This window comes from Erpetoichthys calabaricus, chromosome 12, assembly GCF_900747795.2.
Source record: "Erpetoichthys calabaricus chromosome 12, fErpCal1.3, whole genome shotgun sequence".
Classification (NCBI taxonomy): Eukaryota; Metazoa; Chordata; class Cladistia; order Polypteriformes; family Polypteridae; genus Erpetoichthys; species Erpetoichthys calabaricus.
The window spans coordinates 123,522,139-123,541,311 of record NC_041405.2 but is presented as its reverse complement, the minus strand read 5'-3'; the positions used below and the strand labels follow the sequence as shown (position 1 = coordinate 123,541,311).

The 19,173-nt window shown below is 37.0% G+C and overlaps 1 protein-coding gene and 4 non-coding genes across 5 annotated transcripts; all 5 read right to left on the bottom strand.

Moving 5' to 3' along the window:
* Positions 1-507: 507 nt before the first annotated feature.
* Positions 508-18,988, bottom strand: dkc1 (dyskeratosis congenita 1, dyskerin). Its single transcript, XM_028816091.2, has 15 exons — positions 18,880-18,988; positions 17,883-17,941; positions 17,308-17,394; positions 16,621-16,712; positions 15,552-15,736; positions 15,393-15,457; positions 13,108-13,234; positions 12,820-12,950; positions 7,342-7,485; positions 5,819-5,939; positions 4,293-4,411; positions 3,192-3,295; positions 2,830-2,875; positions 1,486-1,647; positions 508-1,146 (listed from the first exon to the last, which is right to left on the bottom strand). The coding sequence occupies exons 1-15, from the start codon at positions 18,956-18,958 to the stop codon at positions 1,081-1,083; spliced, it is 1,587 nt and encodes a 528-aa protein (XP_028671924.1). The 5' UTR covers positions 18,959-18,988; the 3' UTR covers positions 508-1,080.
* Positions 3,456-3,533, bottom strand: LOC114663294 (small nucleolar RNA SNORD83). The gene has a single exon (XR_003718108.1). It is a non-coding gene; the product is annotated as a small nucleolar RNA SNORD83 (small nucleolar RNA).
* LOC114663297 (small nucleolar RNA SNORA36 family) lies at positions 8,186-8,322 on the bottom strand. The gene has a single exon (XR_003718111.1). It is a non-coding gene; the product is annotated as a small nucleolar RNA SNORA36 family (small nucleolar RNA).
* LOC114663299 (small nucleolar RNA SNORD17) lies at positions 13,320-13,541 on the bottom strand. The gene has a single exon (XR_003718113.1). It is a non-coding gene; the product is annotated as a small nucleolar RNA SNORD17 (small nucleolar RNA).
* LOC114663293 (small nucleolar RNA SNORD83) lies at positions 15,818-15,894 on the bottom strand. The gene has a single exon (XR_003718107.1). It is a non-coding gene; the product is annotated as a small nucleolar RNA SNORD83 (small nucleolar RNA).
* Positions 18,989-19,173: the final 185 nt, after the last annotated feature.

The following is a 19,173-nucleotide window of genomic DNA, read 5'->3' as shown; positions in this document are numbered from 1 at the left end:
TGCAACTCATCTGTCGTCTCCACCAAAATACTTATTCACAACTGCGTCCTTCAAGAAGTATTTATTTCTTCTTGATTTCTGAATTCCTTTCTCACCGTTTTCCATTCCTATTACACCGGGCGTCGGCTAGTATTATATAACATGGAAAAGTCAATAATGAGCGACAGTTCCAGAACTATATTACAGACCTGCTAACCCTTCAAAGCCACAGATCTTCACAAAATCTTACATGGTATATACACAGCGGCCCATATAACAGGGTTCTTTACTCAAGAATGAGCTCCAAAACAATTCTAACACTACCACTATAATAAAATACCATAAATGCCACCAAAAAGGTCAGTGGATTCATTTAAAAAAGGTGAACTCGACCACAATTATAAGAAATTGCTTCCACATATGGCCAAGAACAAATATGGCCCATTGAAACCATTCTTTCAAAAGTTTAGTGCCAAGTACATACAAGAGATCACTCATTTTTAAATATTAAAAGAAATTTATTAAAAAAAAAAAAAAAGATTGAACCAAAAACCATTATGCACAATTTATACATCACATTGTACAAACATATTTCTATATACAATATAAAAATACTCGCTCTTTCTTGAATAGCATGTTTTTGTTTTTGTTGTTAACAACTCACTCTTGCTGGGCTATTTACTGGATATCTCCCATTCTCGTTATGTGTGTGGTACTCTGCCACACGGACGGTGACAAACTCCCACCTGAAGTCTGAACAATTATCAAGGCAGTTTCCACTCTTCTCCCTTTAAATTTATGCCAGTTTTACCAAACATACCTGACAACTCAATTGTTTTTACACAATACAGATTCATAGGTATGGAGGTTTCAGAATTAGCTAAAGGAAAAAGAATGAAGGCACTCCCTGGAAAGGGCCTTGTTCACAATGTTGGTTTGTTCAACAGGTCAGTCAGTTACCAAATATCCTCCAGTAACCTTGGTAGTTAAAAGGAACTCCGCAAGGAGTTTCTCTTAAATTTTTTTACAATGTCTTTAAGACTGTTGAGACTGCCCTTTGTTTCACTTAACTGTAGCAGTTAAAAACCCTTGTGTTTCTGCTCAGTCACTTTCTGGTTCTTCCTTTATTTTCTTTTTCTTCTTTTTCTTTTTCACACTTTCAGCATCCTGGAGAATAGACATAAAATTTCACTTCATTGTATGACACTTTGCTATTAAGACTATCACAGTACATCAAACGTCAAAAATCCCTAATGATTCTTAGCACAGACCATGAAAACTTCAAGGGGTATGTAAGAAAAACTAGAAGCCAACATTTCCATTAGAATGTTGAACAATTGCAAGTTTTACTTAATTGATCTTGCAGACTGACTCCCTCTGAAGTCACAAAACAGACAAAAAAGGGATAACTGTCTGCTTAAGAAGCACACATTTTAAACTGGTTGTTTTTGTACACTTTTGTTGCTACTATCAAAGTCGAAATTAATCTGATAATGAAATACTCACTTCAGCTGCTTGCGTTTCTTCCAAGGCTGCCGCTGCTGCTTCTTCTAACTTTACCCTCTTTTCTTTTTTCTTCTTCTTCTTTTCCTTTTTACTCTCTTCAGTTTGAGGTGTGGCAGGTACTGATGGAGTGGCTTCTTCTTCACTTTCACTTACTCGTTTCCGCTGTTAAAAAAAGACATGGCATCATGAAGTGCAGCACTCAGTAAAAACTAGGCATCAACTTAAGTGTCAATGCTAGTAATGTGAAAACAAAACAGTCGCCTATCTAAAGTCACAGGATTTACTGAAACATGCAACAGCTGGAGAGAGAGGTGACACACCTAAACACAATAGCATACAGTACCTTAAAATCCAGAACCATGTATGGGGGGGCACATCAGAAAATCACTTATTACAATACCACCGCTATTAAGAACCAGAGGTTTGAGTGCGATTAGATGAGTAGGGCATATTTTCTTAACATTTTCAAATACTTAAGCATTTAGACACCTGAAAACACAGTACAGGGGAACCTCGGTTCACGAATGTCTCGGTACACATACAAATCGGTTCACGACCACACACTCAGTATACGAACAAGACAGTTTCCCTTTCGGTTTGTACATGTTCAGTCTCTCCCTGTGCATTTCCTGTACAGCGAGCAAGAGAGAAAGCGCGACACACACACACACACAGCGCGAGAGAGAGGGGGCTGGACGCATAAGGTAGGAAGGCAGTTAAAGAATGCACTGGGCTTGATTTTGTTTTCACTTCTGTTTACAGCGATCGGTTCGTAGTGTGCATTGTTGCAATGTTACTTTTCTTGGTGGTTTATTAAATTACGGATTTTTTCAAATGTTCATTTTTTCCCCCTGTGCTTAAAACAAAGTGTTTTTACCCAGCAGTTGGTAGCGCTATAGCGCGAACTATTGCAGTGTTAGTTTTCTCTGTTGTTCAAGGTTTTCAGTGTTAGTAAACTAAATGTAAAAACATTGAATATTACGCTGTGCATTCTATGGTTTAATTAACTATATTTGTGCTTAAAAACTTTAAAAAAAATATTTACATACAGTTCGTATGGTCTGGAACGGATTAATTGTATTTACATACAGTCCTATGGGGGAAATTGCTTCGGTTCACGACCAAATCGGTTTACGACCAGAGTTTTGGAACGAATTATGGTCGTGTACCGAGGTTCCACTGTATATAAGAAGTTTTGTTGTAATGACAAAAAAAGTGCTTTGCCAAAAGCATACTTTAGAATAGTGGTGGCATTTTAAGTTCAAAATAGTGGACACAATTAACAAGCATACATGGTACAGGAATTTAAATTAAACCAATACCACTGTTAATCATTCAAAATACCTTTGCACTTTCTTCAGGTTCTTTTTGCACTTCTGCTTTCTTCATTCTAGAAAGAAAAACAGGGCATTTAATGGAAAAAATCTTAAAACAGGACAAACATCCAAATCTGGACAGACCCAAAAACCCACATCTTAGCTACTTCTTCCAGCTCTTCTACGGGAACTCCCAGACTCTTGGACCATTCATACAATATGAGACAACCCAGCCAGGACCAAGGTCTTCTCCTAGGGAATGTGTCGGATACATCCATCATGGCAGGTGCCCGAGGACATTCTTACTAAATCAACTTCCATCAATTGGCTCCTCTAAAAGCGGCCTCACAATTTAAAACTTGAGCAGAATAGACAAAAGCATACAAGTACCTGTAATCTACATATTCGCCCTTCCAATTAGCTGGAGTACTTTCATTTGGCTTGCCATATTTATCCAGCAGACCTTGCTTAATCATCATCTTTTTCTGGCTTGCCTTTCAAGAGATTAGAAAAATACACAAAAATATATATAAAAAATAAAAATTCAGAACACTAATTTACATTTTCAATAAAGTGATTTTCCTCACACTTTTATATGTAAATATACACTGATCTATATATTAAACTACTAATATGCTTCTGCATGCATTAAATTGCCATCAGTCATGGGTGATAGATATATGGTCATCTTCGCACAGAGTGCTCACCATATCTAGAGATGCATCATTTGGCAAAAAATTAAAGCAGGACTTCAACCCTCTCATATAGCACTGCTTAACAAACATGCACCTTCATCCTAGAAAAATCTATTAAGCACGTGTAAGACAACAAATATGATAATTTACTAGCACTGAATCAGAAAATCAACTGTCAAGCAAACAATAGGAAAAGGCACAGACTAATTGTCACATTTTGGGAAAAAGTACTTTTTTTGTATAGTGCCTTGTGCTGGCTAAGGTTTACTGAAAAGCAATGATAATTTAAGGTAAGGAATAGATTGTGTGGTAGCTTAGCGGCAAAAAATACATTAAATATTTATGGACACTACACAAATGTGACACTGGGAGTTTAGCATTTAAGATACAGTAACTATCTGATTTTTACACAACTTTATGGAACAGGGGAAACCATGTTGCAGCAAACCAATCACTATAAACATAAATGTACACAGACCAGCTTCACCACAGTGACTGAAACAGCACTGGTTGACAAAATGTGTTATGTATTATTTACAAGTTCAGTAATTTTAAGTGGCATCTTTAAAAGGAAACAAAAAACTCCTCAGAGTATATAAGTAATGATTTCAATGCCCTAAAAGGCAGCTTCTGGGATTTTTTTTTATCTGCAAAATGCTCCATCCTGTGGTCATTTTCACTTAAGCATTCACATGTGAACTAAAATCTTGCATAATGCAACTTAAGTATGGCTCTTTAGTATATTAAGCGAGGTTGTTAAACTTTACTTAATAGGAGGATTAAAAATAAGTCTCACCTTGGGACCCAACCCCCATTTCCGGGGATAGGTGTCTCTCTCCATTATCACTCTCTTGATCTTGGCTACAATACCATGGTCACAAGTAGAAATTACAGCTGTAGTCATCAAGGCAATTGCTTTTATTGTAAAGAGAAAAAGTAGGATTTTCAGTGTTACAAGGGTTTGAGACAAAACTGCTGCTTAATTTTCAAACTATTAAAATAGACCAAAACCCAGCTTCAACATATAGTGGGATCCTCGGGTCACGACCGTAATTCATTCCAAAACTCTGGTCGCAACCCGAACTAATTTCCCCCATAGGATTGTATGTAAATAATTAATCCGTTCCAGACCGTACAAACTTTTTATATATAAAGATTGGTAAGCAGAAAAATAGTTAATTATACCATAGCATGCACAGTGCAATAGTAAACTAAACGTAAAAACGTTGAACACTACTGAGAAAACCTTGAACAGTGGACGTACATTGCAAGAGTTCACGCTACAGCCTTGCGAACCACTCGTTGTAAACACTTTTTTTTTTTTTTTTTTTTAATATAATGAGTTAAACACGGAAAAAATGAACATTTGAAAAATCCTTAATTTATACAAAAACTAAAGCATAAACAACCAAGAAAACTAACTTTGCATGAGTCGAGTTCTAGCATGAAGGAAGCGAGGAGGAAGAACTAGCTATTCGTAGGAGGATAGTTTTGCAGCAAATCGCCATGAATCTTCCTGGCTTTCTCACATAACATCGCCTCGCTTATGCTATCCCCTCTAAGTTGCTTCTCGTTCAACCACACTAGCAACAGTTTTTATACTTCTTCCAGCACTTGAGGCCTCTGCTTGGTTAACACTAATTCCTTTTGCAACAGCAGCTGCTTTAATGGCCTCTTTCTGCTTTAGAATAGTCAAAATCATAAATTTTGACTTCTTGTACTCTGCAGCAAGATCAGTAACACGAACGCCACGCTCATACTTTTCAATCATTTCTTTAATTTGATTTCAATTTTCTTCAAACCTTACTCTTCACTTGCTTAGAGGCCATGGTTAATTGCAAAAGTAACACAAAAGCACATGAAATAGAGCACAAAGAGTTCACAACGAATGCACGCACGTCTGACCGAGAACAATTTACAGGGAGAGACTGAACACGTGCGGAAATCATCAGCGCGTACAAACCAGAAGGGAAACTGGCTTGTTCATCACCCGAGTGTGTAGTCGTGAGCAGATGCAAAAGTTTGCCAAACTTTTTGGTCATAACCCGATTTGTACGTGTTCCGAGACGTTCGTGACCCAAGGTTCCACTGTATGTTAACAGACATCTGCCTAAATGAATCTAATCAGTAAAGGGAAGACAGACAGGCACTTGTCAATGGACAACAGTACTATGCAGTTCATTTACAGCCAGGTGATGGCTTTGCATAAAGGCTTAGAAATAAATTACAACCAGCAAATTTTTAACTGTGCCCTTCAGTGTTAAGGGATACAACACACACAATATATACAAACTGCAAAATGTTAGAGCAAATGCTACATACCAATGCAAATGGCTTCTCCTTTTGTTGTTATAACCACAATTTCCTGGTTCATTTCTATTCCATCTTCATATCGAAGGACACCAGGCAACATTATTTTAGCACCATAGCATATGGCATTCACCTATAAAGAAACCCAGAAATTAGTAAATGGCATCTACTGCCTAAACATTATGAAGCAATACACTGGGTAAACATAGTGAGTCAGATTTTGATCTTTCTCCTACATGCAACACAACAGATGTACACAAAAACCATCTTAAACTGCAACTCAGTATGGGTGAATGCTCCTGCTTCACTTTGTGGTGAAAAATTTGCATGGTACTTTTCTCTGAGCCCGATTGAAGTTTTACCCAAGGTTAATTAAACCTGACTTCTGTAATGACATACTAGGACTGATTCTTCACCCACAGAGGAAATCCCATATTGTATGCTGTACTGTACCCTCAACTAAGCCAGGTATACTGCTTGCAATAATCTAACGAGGAAAACCAGAAATCAAACCTGCATCCAACTTACTTTCTCCTTTTCACAAAACCTTCCCATTCTACAGACCTCCACTTCACAGGATCCTCAGTTCATAATTTACCTATGACACCTAACAACTAGCCATCTTACCCAAACTGCTCACTCATTGCTCAATTCAAAAGCAGCATTACTTTGCCTGCTGGGCACATTTTGTTAATAGGAGTCAATTGTTATGCTTCCAAGAATACAGTCACATCTAGTCCCTCTGGTAATATTTTACAACAAGCCTATTGCCAGGTCAAAAATTTGCTTTCACTTCATCTCCTTTCCAAAGTGTCAAGCAATTTACATAGGTAAAGAGACAGTGTGTTGATTGTTCCAGGCAATATGGTCAAGTTAGAGACCAAAACGTTACGAAACCTACTGTTGAAAATTTCACATCATTACACCTACATTGATCTCTATGCCTGTGGTCTTTCATGTAGGTTCAGGGACACATTTTAAATAATTACAAAACATACAAGCTCGAAAAACACACCTGAGACACTAAAGGAAATACTAAGACGTTAAGTTCACCTTCCCCAATGGCTGCCTTTTAAACCTTTGCTGTCATTTAAATTGGCTTTCTTTCCTTCAGATATACATGCAAATTGGTTTTTCCTTTTCAGTCACACAATAGAAACACTGCCTTTTTTCCAGCATGGGAATAGCCTTTACCTATTTTAATCCTTCTGCAGTTACCCAGTGATGGAGCATCAAATTCCCACAACTTACAAAAAGAGAACTGAATCAGGAAGTTCCATTTATGCTTGGTTTACTAGTAACTACTAATACTGAATTACCATTTTATTCAATTTGAAATGTAAATACCATTTTCTGAAATTCTCCTGTACTTCAGTTTAAGTTAAACATTGGTCTATTGTTAATTCATACAAAAACCACTTTCAAACTTCAATTACACAAAGGTTTGCAGAATTGTGCCACTACCTACTGCCGTTCATCAACATTATTTAACCCCAAAGAGAAAAGAGGATTCTGCCAGCTGGTATGTTCCTTACCGCGCTGTCCTTCATTACAAGTCGTTTATGTGATAGAAGCAGCTTTTCCAATGGAAAGATAACTCTTCTCAGGTATGTCTCATCCTTGTTATGGTCGTACTGCCACTGAGCATCAAGTACATCATGCATAGTGACCATATTATCCTAAGAAAGAGAAGCAGAAATTATTATACAATACATTTAAAATGCTGTTGCCGTTTCCTTAATTTTAAAGGTAAACAGAAGACTGCAGAATGAGCAGCGAGATTCTATAGCAAGTACATGATAGTTCACACAAATACCACCTTATGAAATTTAAGTCAATGACCAAATTAAAAAACACATACCAAACCTGATTTGAGAAATTTGGAAAAACTTTCACTTTGCATATTGTGGACACAACTATATTTACACTGAAACACAGCACTACTTTGATTAACTGTTTAAATGATACCGTGGAGAGTGTTTAAAATCAAAGTAAAGAATTTCTGCTAGGGAGTTATTATTTGGTAAAGGACAATGCTGGCGACAACTTCAAAGACAAATTTGAAATTCCCAGCATAAACGGAACTACTACAAAGAATCAGCCTATAGCAGTATGGCTTCCAAACTCTAGGATGATCCACATGCTGATATTAGGGAGACCTGCATGCTGTGGTATTTAGGTCAGAGCAGAGGACTCTGAAGATACTACTTTCTGCTATAACTGTTCATGTACCTTTAATAAGCACTGTAATATATTTTAAACTATGGCATACTAGTAAGTGTAACAAATGCTGGACTTACTGATGGAAGTGTGCTATATAATAAATGAAAAGGTATAAATCAAAAACATCTGCCAACAATAGTAGTAATTTGCTGAAACAAATGTAGACAAAGTTTAATAATAAGTGAGGACAGACCACCACAAACTTTAAACAGAATCCCTTTGTCAATTTCTGTACCAAAGTTTAATTACCAGAACAGGGGAATAAACCCTGTACTGAACTCAACACTTTGGAACTGTAAAAGTCAAGAAAGTAAGTGTCAAAAACAGCATGCAACATGCTCACAAGCAGTGGCACTATCAAACTTTAGTACCAAGAAACTTTTTTTAATTCTTGTTTGAGGCAAACTACCATCACATTGCACTATGGATGTCAAAAGAACCAATAAAAATGTTTCAAAAAACCTAAGTCTTCTAGCTTTTTTACAGTATTGGTAGTACTGAATGACCGTGGTACTGCACTCGCACGTAACTGCAAGTGGACAAATTACTCAAGACACAGTAATATCTGAGAAAAACATGATTAAGATCTACATATAAAAATGTCACACGGTGGCGATGATGATACAGTGATGCATCATTGTATATCAAAAAGAAAAACAAAAAAAGTCATCACGCCTACAATTACTTTGTGTCAAGGCAGGAGAATTTCATTGCAAGACTGCAGGAATCTATATATATATATATATATATATATATATATATATATATAAATTCACTAAGCCGCTGCCAGCGCAAGCAAGACACCCATGGAAGCACACAGGACGGAGCCACGCCCACCAACTCTGATGCAGCAACTCACAACACAGGGCGTCATTCGTGTTCGTCTCTGCTACACTCCACATACACCTCTGAGCCACGTTGACTTTTCATTATTCTTTTCGGTTATGATGCACGACCGCGTCCACCATCGCAAACAGTTTTACATGCCATGGTCTTAGAGTTGGTGGGCAGGTTTCCGTGAGTTGCTCTTGTGAGTGGGCACATGACCAGGCGGTGTGTATGCTTCGAGAACGAGGGTGGATGTGGCAGGACCATCTAAGAGGCGGCATGTTTATCACGGATGTGAATCGCTGTATGCAGCGTGTAAAACGGTTTGTTTGTCGCGGATGTGATTCGCTGTATGCACTCAAAAACTGCAACAACTCACCAAACAAGGACACCCTGTCTCTCGAGGCATTCACACTGCCGGAAGACAACCATGGGATATGCAAAAAATACCCCTGTCAGTCAACTCACAAAGCCCAGCCCACCAACTCGAGCATGCATCCACCCATGCTCTCAAGGCATTCACAGTGCCTGCTCATGTGCCCGGACGCAACAACTCACCACATACAAATTTTGCTTAATTTGACTCAACACGGGAAACCTCACACGGCCCGGACACGGAGAGGATTGACAGATTGATAGCTCTTTCTCGATTCACTGGGTGGTGGTGCATGGCCGTTCTTAGTTGGTGGAGCAATCTGTCTGGTTAATTCCGAAAGCGAATGAGACTCCCTACTGCTAAATAGTTACGCGAACGCCCTTGGCTGTCCGGTACTGCACGCGCGCTACACTGAATGGATCAACGTGGGTCTACCCGACGCCGACAGGTCGTTGCCGTTGAACCCCATTCATGATGGAGACTGGGGCTTGCAATTGTTCCCCACAAACGAGAAATTCCCAGTAAGTGCGGGTCATACACTCGCACTGATTATGTCCCTGCCCTTTGTACACACCCACCCACTCCCAGCTACTACCATGGTCGGGTGACTTGGTGGATTATATATAGAAAGGCAGCCGGAACCGCAAAGAACAATGAAAAGACAACGTGGCTCAGAGGTGCATGTGGACTGTAGCAGAGACAAAAGCATTGGGGGCAGGCACATGAGCAGGCAGTGCGTACTAAACGACGATTGTATGTTGGTTTGTAGCGTGCATTGTTGCAATGTTACTTTTCTTGGTGGTTTTTTAAATTACGGATTTTTCAAATGTTCATTTTTTTCCCTGTGCTTAAAAATCATTTAAAAAGCGGCGTGATTATGGCTACTTGTGCTTATTATTTGAAACGCTAACACATTACACATACAGCCTTTTCAATATCATCACTTTTACCCTATAATGGATTTAGTTCAGAAATAGCTTCATGCATGCCTTGTGAGCACAAGTTCTAAGAGGAGACAAAAAGATGGCGTGATGTATTGCTTTTTAATACCATGTTCTACACTGCCCACAGGAAGGAACGGAAGCTTTACATTTAATGTGCAATTGTGTCAAACACATCCACAGATGAGATTTTAAGCAATGGTTTATAAAGTTAACTGTCATAGCCAGAAAATTTGCACTTACCACATATACATGACTGTGGGTGCTAGCAGTGAAAGCAAGTAAAAGCGGAGGCATGTTTAACACAAAATGGCTATTTCACATGCCAGTACTGGCGATGAAAGAATGTGTTCAATTTGTTAATACCAAAATAAAGTTTACGTTGGCACCCTTCCTGCCTTGTGCCCTGTGTTGGCTGGGATTGGCTCCAGCAGACCCCCGTGACCCTGTGTTCGGATTCAGCGGGTTGGACAATGGATGGATGGAAGGTTACTTTGTGCTTTGAAGCACAAAGTACTTAAGATTATGCCAGTTAGGATGTGCAATATATGACAAGCTGTATTGCTAAATTAGGAAATGCAAGCACTAAACTTTTGTCCTTCATTTTGTTTTCAAAGTCAAACTTATGTCCATTCTTATAAACCTTAAAATGTGACAATGAAAGCACATTACATTTGTGAAAGGTACATTGTGGAGCATAATGCCACTTAAAATGCAGGTCCAGTTAACGTATTCATTTTTTCACTAATACACAGGTTCAGAAATAAAGTCAGATCAATTGTAAGATACTTTGAAAACAGATCAACAATTGGGTGTTTTGTAGGAGTTCTGAAATAATGGATTAATGTAAAGCTGCCAAGACTGATTTCTGCAAGAAATTAAAATTTGGACAAACCAACAAAAAGGACAAATTCGGACAATAAAATCTGGATTTTGTGACAAGTGAAAACTGAATCAATACTACTCACCTGTTACTCTTCATTATGTTTTTAACCAGCTAATAATGCAAATATAAATCTTGCAATGAGTGATTCTCTGACAAAGCAGATTTGTAAAACCGTTACAAAATAAGATGTGGCGAGAGAGGACATGCAGATGATGGGTGTAACAGAACAAGATGCAGAGGACAGGAAGATATGGAAAAAGACGGGAGCAGCCGAAAGGAGAAGAGTTCAAATGAAAATATTCTGAATTATCTTAAAATTCACTAATGCAACAGTACGTTTGAATTTTTAAATATAGTGGGCAGCATTTCTCACTTACTGGAGAAAAATATCAATAAAATTTGGAATATACACATGGTAAGATAAATCAGGCAGACCATTATCTCATCCTTTCTAACTCTATGCTGAAATCACTTCAAGTAATTTATCACATTTATTATTACACTTGGGGATTCCAATGTCCATTACACATTATTCTAAGCCTGCATTTCAGATTGATACTTATGAATGTCAATACCAGTTTACTTAAATGACAGTTGGGTAACTACTTGATGGGTATTATCAGTATTTTAAACCACTGTTACTAGTATGGTGTAGTGGTTAAGGTTTTAGACTTCAAACTCAGGTTGTAGGTTCAAATCCTGCTACGGACCCCATATGACCATGCGCAAGTCATTTCACCTCTATGCTCCAAATGAGACATAAAAAAATTGTAACAATTGGGTCCGTAGAATTGTAAATCACTTTGGATAACGGTGTCTGCTAAATAAATATTTACATAATTTTACACTTAATTACAGAAAAAACAATATTGCTCACTTTAATAATGGAGGTGCTTTTAATACAAAGCAGTTGAAGGCGATTGCTATTTTTTCAGTGGTATCGAGTATCTTGGAATGTCATTGGTATCCAATAAAATCCTGGTATTGTAACATCCCTACATAGCATTTATAGACAAGAATAAAAAATTCTTACACATAGCATATCGCAAAACTGTGCCAGACCTATTAGGAGTTTACAAAATGTTTCTGGCTTACAAACACTTGGTTTCAAAATTGACTTTTATTGCAAGAAAATTTTGAATATTAAGAATAACTACAGGTTCTTTACGAAACATTCCATACCCCTGGCTAAGTATAACAAGTCTCAATTTTCTGAAAGCCCATTTTGCCCTATTACAAATTCCTTTAAAATTATTAATTGTATAAGGCAAGTCAAAATATCAATCCATGCAATGTTTAATAGAGATACAAATGAAGGTGGGTATTTCAGGAAGTACAAGAGGCTTAAAAATCAGAATGTGCAAGTTTCAATGAAAATTCAAACTTTTTTGCAAGCAATCTGGTATTAGATATACAGTATACAAATGAAGCAGGAATTAAAGACTACTTAATACAGATGAACATTTTGACAGATAAAGCCAACATTGTCCAAAATTAAGATTTAGGAATGGTCAGATAAAAGACCCATTCAAGTGCAAAAGCTTCAACAAAATTCAAATAAAATAAAATTATAATTATAAAATAAAAATAAAATTATAATAATAAAATAAAATTCAACAAAGCTCAAGACAACTGAAATGTGAACACTCACCCAACTAATTAGTGAGGGACTAACTTAAGTATTAATGATAAGAAATTAAAGATGAAAAAAATTACACTAATGGAAATATTCTCCTTCAAGTCTTTAGAGTAATAATACCTTTTCTCCCATGACTCCAGATCGGACTCTTCGAAGTTCTTGCATTTGTCCTCCAACACCCAATACAAGACCAAGATGAACACACAGTGTTCGAATATATGTTCCTGCTTCACAGCTAACCCAAAAGATACCTGAAAAGGGTTGAGAGAGGACAGCAACACAAAAATCAAAAGATAAAATTAAAAACTTGAAGGAAACACATATTGGAATTTTGCCAAAAAACTGACAAACTTCACATTTCTTAAGTTCTAAATGCATGAAATCAGTTAAACTTAATTAAAAATTTACCTAATCTCCTTTCTGGATCATACTCTATCAGCTTGCTTTCATAAATGGTTCTAACTCTCAGCTGACGTTTAACTGCAGCAATAAGAGGTGGTCTTTGGAACAAGGCACCAGTAAGTGTCTCCAATGCCTAAAATAGAAATTTAACAAATTAATAACACAAGGTAAAGCAGCCTTTTCAGTTAGTCAAAAAGAGGCAGACCAAGGATACTTGTATGATCAGAGTTGAATCCTCGTCTTTGTTAGGCAGACACTGCGCCCATGTCAGATTGACCAATCCTACAACAGCTACCAAATACCACAAGGCACTCAGTAGAACACTGGGCCACCTTTACAGTAAATGGGGCTGTCACACTCGGATCTAGAACAGATCAAGTGCTGCAAGGACTGGCAACTGGCAATACTCAGAGAATGGATAAACAACATCATCATTTCATATACAAAGCCTTGGCAGATTCCAACAACCACCTTAATGTTTGTTATATTTAAAAGGTACAAAGATACAAAATAAAAATACAAAATCCAGGCAGGAACATCTCCTCTACTCAAGTCCAGACAGCAAGAGGAGACTGTCCACATACACTGGTTTGAATTAAGTGCTGTATTTAAAATCTTTTCACACTAGTACTTTAGATAATACCTTTATCATGAAAGCACCCACCAAGGCTGAAAAAAACTCTGCAAGGATATCAAAATGATTTTACAGCAAATCAGCAAGTACACATTTTGAAATCCGCTTTTTAAAAAAAAAACACACACACACACCATCATCCCGACCACAAGTTTCTGAGCCTGTGCAGCAAGTGTAAACACTCTTTGAAATGTAGTCTATGAAATGCAACAAAAGGCAAAAAAAGTAATTCAAAGATCAAGTGTGAAGGTATATTTAGCACAATCTTTATATGCACTAAAGATGAAAATAGTCAACAAAGGGGAAAATAAAATGCAGCTTAAAAAGATACCACAGCTACAGAGATATTAAATTACCCAACTTAATAAAACATCTGGCCCACGGGGCTTTTAAACAGGGGAAGCCTAAAGATGAATGGCCATTATGTATTGCAACATGAATACTGGAGCATACTTTACAAGCAGAATAGCTTTAACAGTTCTGGACAAAGTCAGGCAAGCAACATTAAGTGCTAGTGTTGGATCAGTACTAAAATTTTAACTTCAGTATTGATACCAACGTTCAGACCTTAGCACTGATATCAAAATGGTTCAGAAGCTAATAACTGATACCACCATCACAGAGGGGCAAGATATTTTTTGCTTTATAATGGAGGGTATGAGGAATGCAGAAAATCTTTTTTTTTTTTTTTTTAAAAAAACACCTTAAGAAATATGTCAAGTATTTACCCAGAATTAATCTGCGCCTTCTAAGTTTCGACGCATGCTTGCAACAACAAAAGGAACGTAGAAATAATTTTATTGCATATTCCAAGTACTATGTTTTGTTGTGGTAAGGATGTGTGTGCAAATTCTCATGTAAACACAGAAGCACAAAGCTTACTCTAAATTTGTCTGTTGGGAGGATACCAACCGCCAGAGGGGTTAGGTAAAAGGTTTTTGTACAGAAAGACTAAATGCTGATCTATCGCATACACAACTCCTTGCCTTCTCTTAAAATGGACAAAAAAATCGTAATATTGATAGTTTGTGCTTGTGATTTTTGAACAAAAACATTTTAGTGTGTGTATATACAAAATTATATAAAATCACACTATGTAGATCAATAATCAACTGTCTTGGCTTGAAAAAATGGACATTTGGTAAGTTTCTAAGCTTTTCCTCCATGCCCCATAGACAAGAAAGTCAAGTGTCAGTGTGGGCAAGATTGTGTTTTTTTTTTTTTTTTTTTTTTTAATTTGCCGAACATGATTAACTTTAAAACACAATAAATTGAAAACACAATTTTGCCTAGCAAATGCAAATATGGCATGTTTGTGAAGAAAACTTTCGACTTGATGCTGAGCTTATCCTTTTAAGGTTTTTACAAGCTCCTAGTACAGGAAACTTTCAGAATGTTAGGTGAATAGGGATTGAAAAACTATGCAGTGTTAAATGATACTGCACTAAATTGAATCCTTAATGCCAAGACGTGCTCTCTTTTTTTAAACACTCTGGCAAAAACAAAAGCATAAAATGTGGAATTTAAATACATTTGAGAAATTACTCAAGCAAAAGCTTACTAACAAAAACACTCACATTGCCATCCATAGACAAAACTAACCTTTAGTACTTTCTACTACAAATTTAGAATAGTGTGTATAAATCTAGAAACTTACCCTGCTAAGCTGAAGTTCATTCTCAATAGCATTGTGCAGCCGAACAATACCCACATACTCTTTGCCTAAAATGAACAGCAAGAGTAGTCAGGAAAGGCCACTTTTTTCTGTATCACTTTAAGTGACAATACACAAAACTGTTCAATCTAAGGTACATACCTGCACTCTGCTGGGACTTGACCAATCGTGTTGCACGTTCTACACAAACTATCAAGCAACCGGTTACTTTTGGGTCTAATGTGCCACTGTGACCAGTTTTCTCTACTCTTAGGATCCTCCGAATCCAGGCAACTACTTCATGCGATGATGGATTTGCAGGCTTATCCAGATTAATGAATCCTGACCTAATATTAGGAAAACAAAATGTAAACACGCTTCAGTTATCTTTCAATAACAAATAGGATTACTCAACACAAAACCAAACAAGCCATCAGTCAAGGGTGATAGATAGAAAGTCATCTTGGCACAGAGTGCTCGTGAATGTACATAATCATCATGTGGCTTTTCAAGGTATAGTCAATTTTTGCAATGAGCCATCACTAACAAGTCTTCACTACATTCACAGTCAACATATCACACAGCATTTCAACACTTGTGTCACTTCTGATTAACTCCAGGGAAAAAAAATACATGCTAAACTTTGTCATGTTTATATAAAAAAAAAACCTGAAAACTAGTAAAGGCCATTGAAGAAATATTTCACCATTTTATGACAATAATTACAATTTTTATACTTCACTGCAAAATGAATTTATCACCCTGCAAATTGGCAGTGATCATGCTAATCCTGTAACTGGCTCACAAGAATTCACCAAATGTGGCAATCAGGGACCAATTCTACCTCTTAAGAATCGAGTCAGATACTGTAAATGGAATGTCACTCCCACTTTAATTTTTCAAAAGCTAGACACTTGTTTGTAAAAAACAAAATCTAGGACTTGGATTACTTTCTACTATTTACTAATTGGGTCCTGAAAATTAAGGAGCAGATGGGAATCATATAAAAATAATGTGTGAAATTGAGGTGGAAAGAACAAATAACTCGAGTTTCCAAAAGTACACTTCTGCAGGCATTCTAACACTTGGAAATCTAAAGCATTTGTTGCAAAAATAATTCATTACCTAATGAAAGAGCAGCATAAAAATTAAGATCCAAAACACACACATTCACTGATTACATTCAATAAAACTTTGGAAATAAATATTATAGCTTTTCTTTTTGCTTTACCTGACGTAATCATGAATGTTCCTTTTCAAGGGATTTGATCCATTAGGCAGTGGAGTGTAATGAGCTGTTCGAATGTTTAACTTGTCAAAATTCTAAAAGAAAGACATTCACATATTTTAGAGAAATAGTATTTAATTTTTTTGAAGGGGAAAGAAAAATTACTGAAAGTAAAATTCTTAAGAACAATAAACAAAATTGGCATTTTGCTAGTTTTTGTTCCATCAACTCTTTCCAAAGACAGCAAGGCCAAAGAATTTTATTAGTTACCTACAAGGCAGGGCCTTGGCTTAAATCAGGATTTCTCAACCTGTGGTGGCCATGCCCCCCCAAGGAGTGCAAGACGGGGGTGTGACAAAGAGGAAGGCTACATCACAATTCTAAAAATTGAGGGCAGTACCTTGTCTTGACTTTATTGTAGTACAATCTATGCCTTACTATGTGCTGTCACTTTTTTTTTTTTTTTTTTAGAACTTGCAATGATATGCGGTTTGGTGGACAATGGATCCAAAATTTGATGCAACTCCTGCTGCTTACATACATTTTGCAAACCATGCTGCTATAATAATACACAAACACATGAATGTAATTTGTTGCCTGGAATACACTTGACATTATAAGTCACAAACTCTACACCATTTTTGAAACATAGTAAATGCAGTAACATCAAAATAGGCAATTAACACCTACCTTAAGTAACAATGGCCATTCTGAGGTATCTAGAGTGGCGATTTTGGATTCGGGCTTAATTAAGAAGTCAGTCGTCTCCTGAATATCCTGTTGGACAAATCCATTCAGTAAAATGTTATTTGTGGGGGGAAAAAAAAAAAAAAAAAAAAAAAGATTCTGGAAACTAGGTACATACGGCAATACTTTTAGTCATTAATCATAATCAGTTAACCATCTCCAAACTTGTTTCTGCCACTCAAATATTCATTATTTCTGTGCCACTAACCACCCACTTGGCCGTTAAATCGAATTTCATAAGGACGTGCTATCAAGGCCTATTCCACAAGCGTTACATAAATACACATTGCTACAAATTACGTTATTTGGGTGAACAGAAGTGATTATAAACAACTTGTACAATACGTTAAAAAATCTGACTCTGCATATTTAAAATAAAAAAACTTGACACCACTTCTTTTGAAGCGCTAACATGCACGTGCATATATCCAAAACGTGTTCGCATACAGTGCAGCTTCACGTTATTAATAGAAACGGCCAAAGTGTAGCGGTAAGTAAAAGTTAAAACAGAAACTCACCCCGACATTTTCTACTACTTTCTTTTCTTTCTTTTTCTTGTGTTTCTTGGGTGATGAAACTGAAAAGGAAAAATAATCATCAGTAATAGAGGTAACATTAAGCCGCAAGGCGATTTAACATGGCAGATTCTGCCTCTCTGAACTGAGAACACGTGTCTGCAGAACTCACGTGGCACTTCACTTGGGTAAGGCTGTAGATCACGCAAGCTAAATAGCACGTGAAAACTCACACTAAAATATTATAACTCTGATTATAATAGCTAAAATGCTATTTTGCAAGAATAAAAAGATGTTTGTATGTCAGGAACGTTAGACTTTCGCGTACAGAAAGTAGGCCTACTAGCGTATTAAGGCCGCATCCTCCAATGTCCTATTCAAGTTACTTTAAAAGCTTAAAATTCGAACATTTAGCACAGTCCAAAACTCAGTCGAGGTTACATGATGATCTGCACCAACATGTGTTGAGTTTTGCGGTACGTTACTAAATTAAACCAAAAATTAAACTTCTCCTTGAAGTTGTTGCACTAAACAGCATGCTCCGCGCAGCAGAAAGAACACACGTGGTGGAGAAGGCAATCCAGTGAAAGCATTTCTGCATTTAAAACAACCAAGATGAAAAAACTAAAATGAAAGTTACCACGGCAGTTCCCGTAGAAAAAATCTAGTATGATACCACGTGGATCTTAAATCGATTAGACATTCATTTTGCCATAAAACCATACCATGATGGCGTTATATTAGGTTAAAGATAACTTAAAACACCGACTATAAAATAATAATAATAGTCTATTTGTACACAATTCTGCTGCCTCGGAACTCAATCTGCACTACGCAAGGCATGTATGTGCCTTACTATACAAGCTTACCATTCTTTCCTATTGAAATAATTTTAATTTCAGTGTAAAAACGTACAGAATAAGCTTACATTAAATGTACAAAAGGGTGATCAAAACGTCATGCAATCAGATTTTAAAAACCTTGCACGCTAAACACTTACAATCCACATCCGCCATCGTTTCCAAAGCAGCTCCAAAAAGACCCCGCGCGTATTCAGCAGGGAAAGTGTTCCTGCGCATTACCCATAATACACCGGGTATGCGATTGTCACATGACAAAGCTACCCAACCACCGTCGGTACTCTGTTGACCCGCTCTGTAACTGGATGCTCGTCTCCCCGCGCAAGGAGGTCAGAGTCTAGTTTCGAATCTCGACTGTAGTGAAGTATAGTACTGTTTAATTTGCGTACAATACTTAATTTTTTTTTTAGGTTCAATGAGAGCCTCTCGATGTC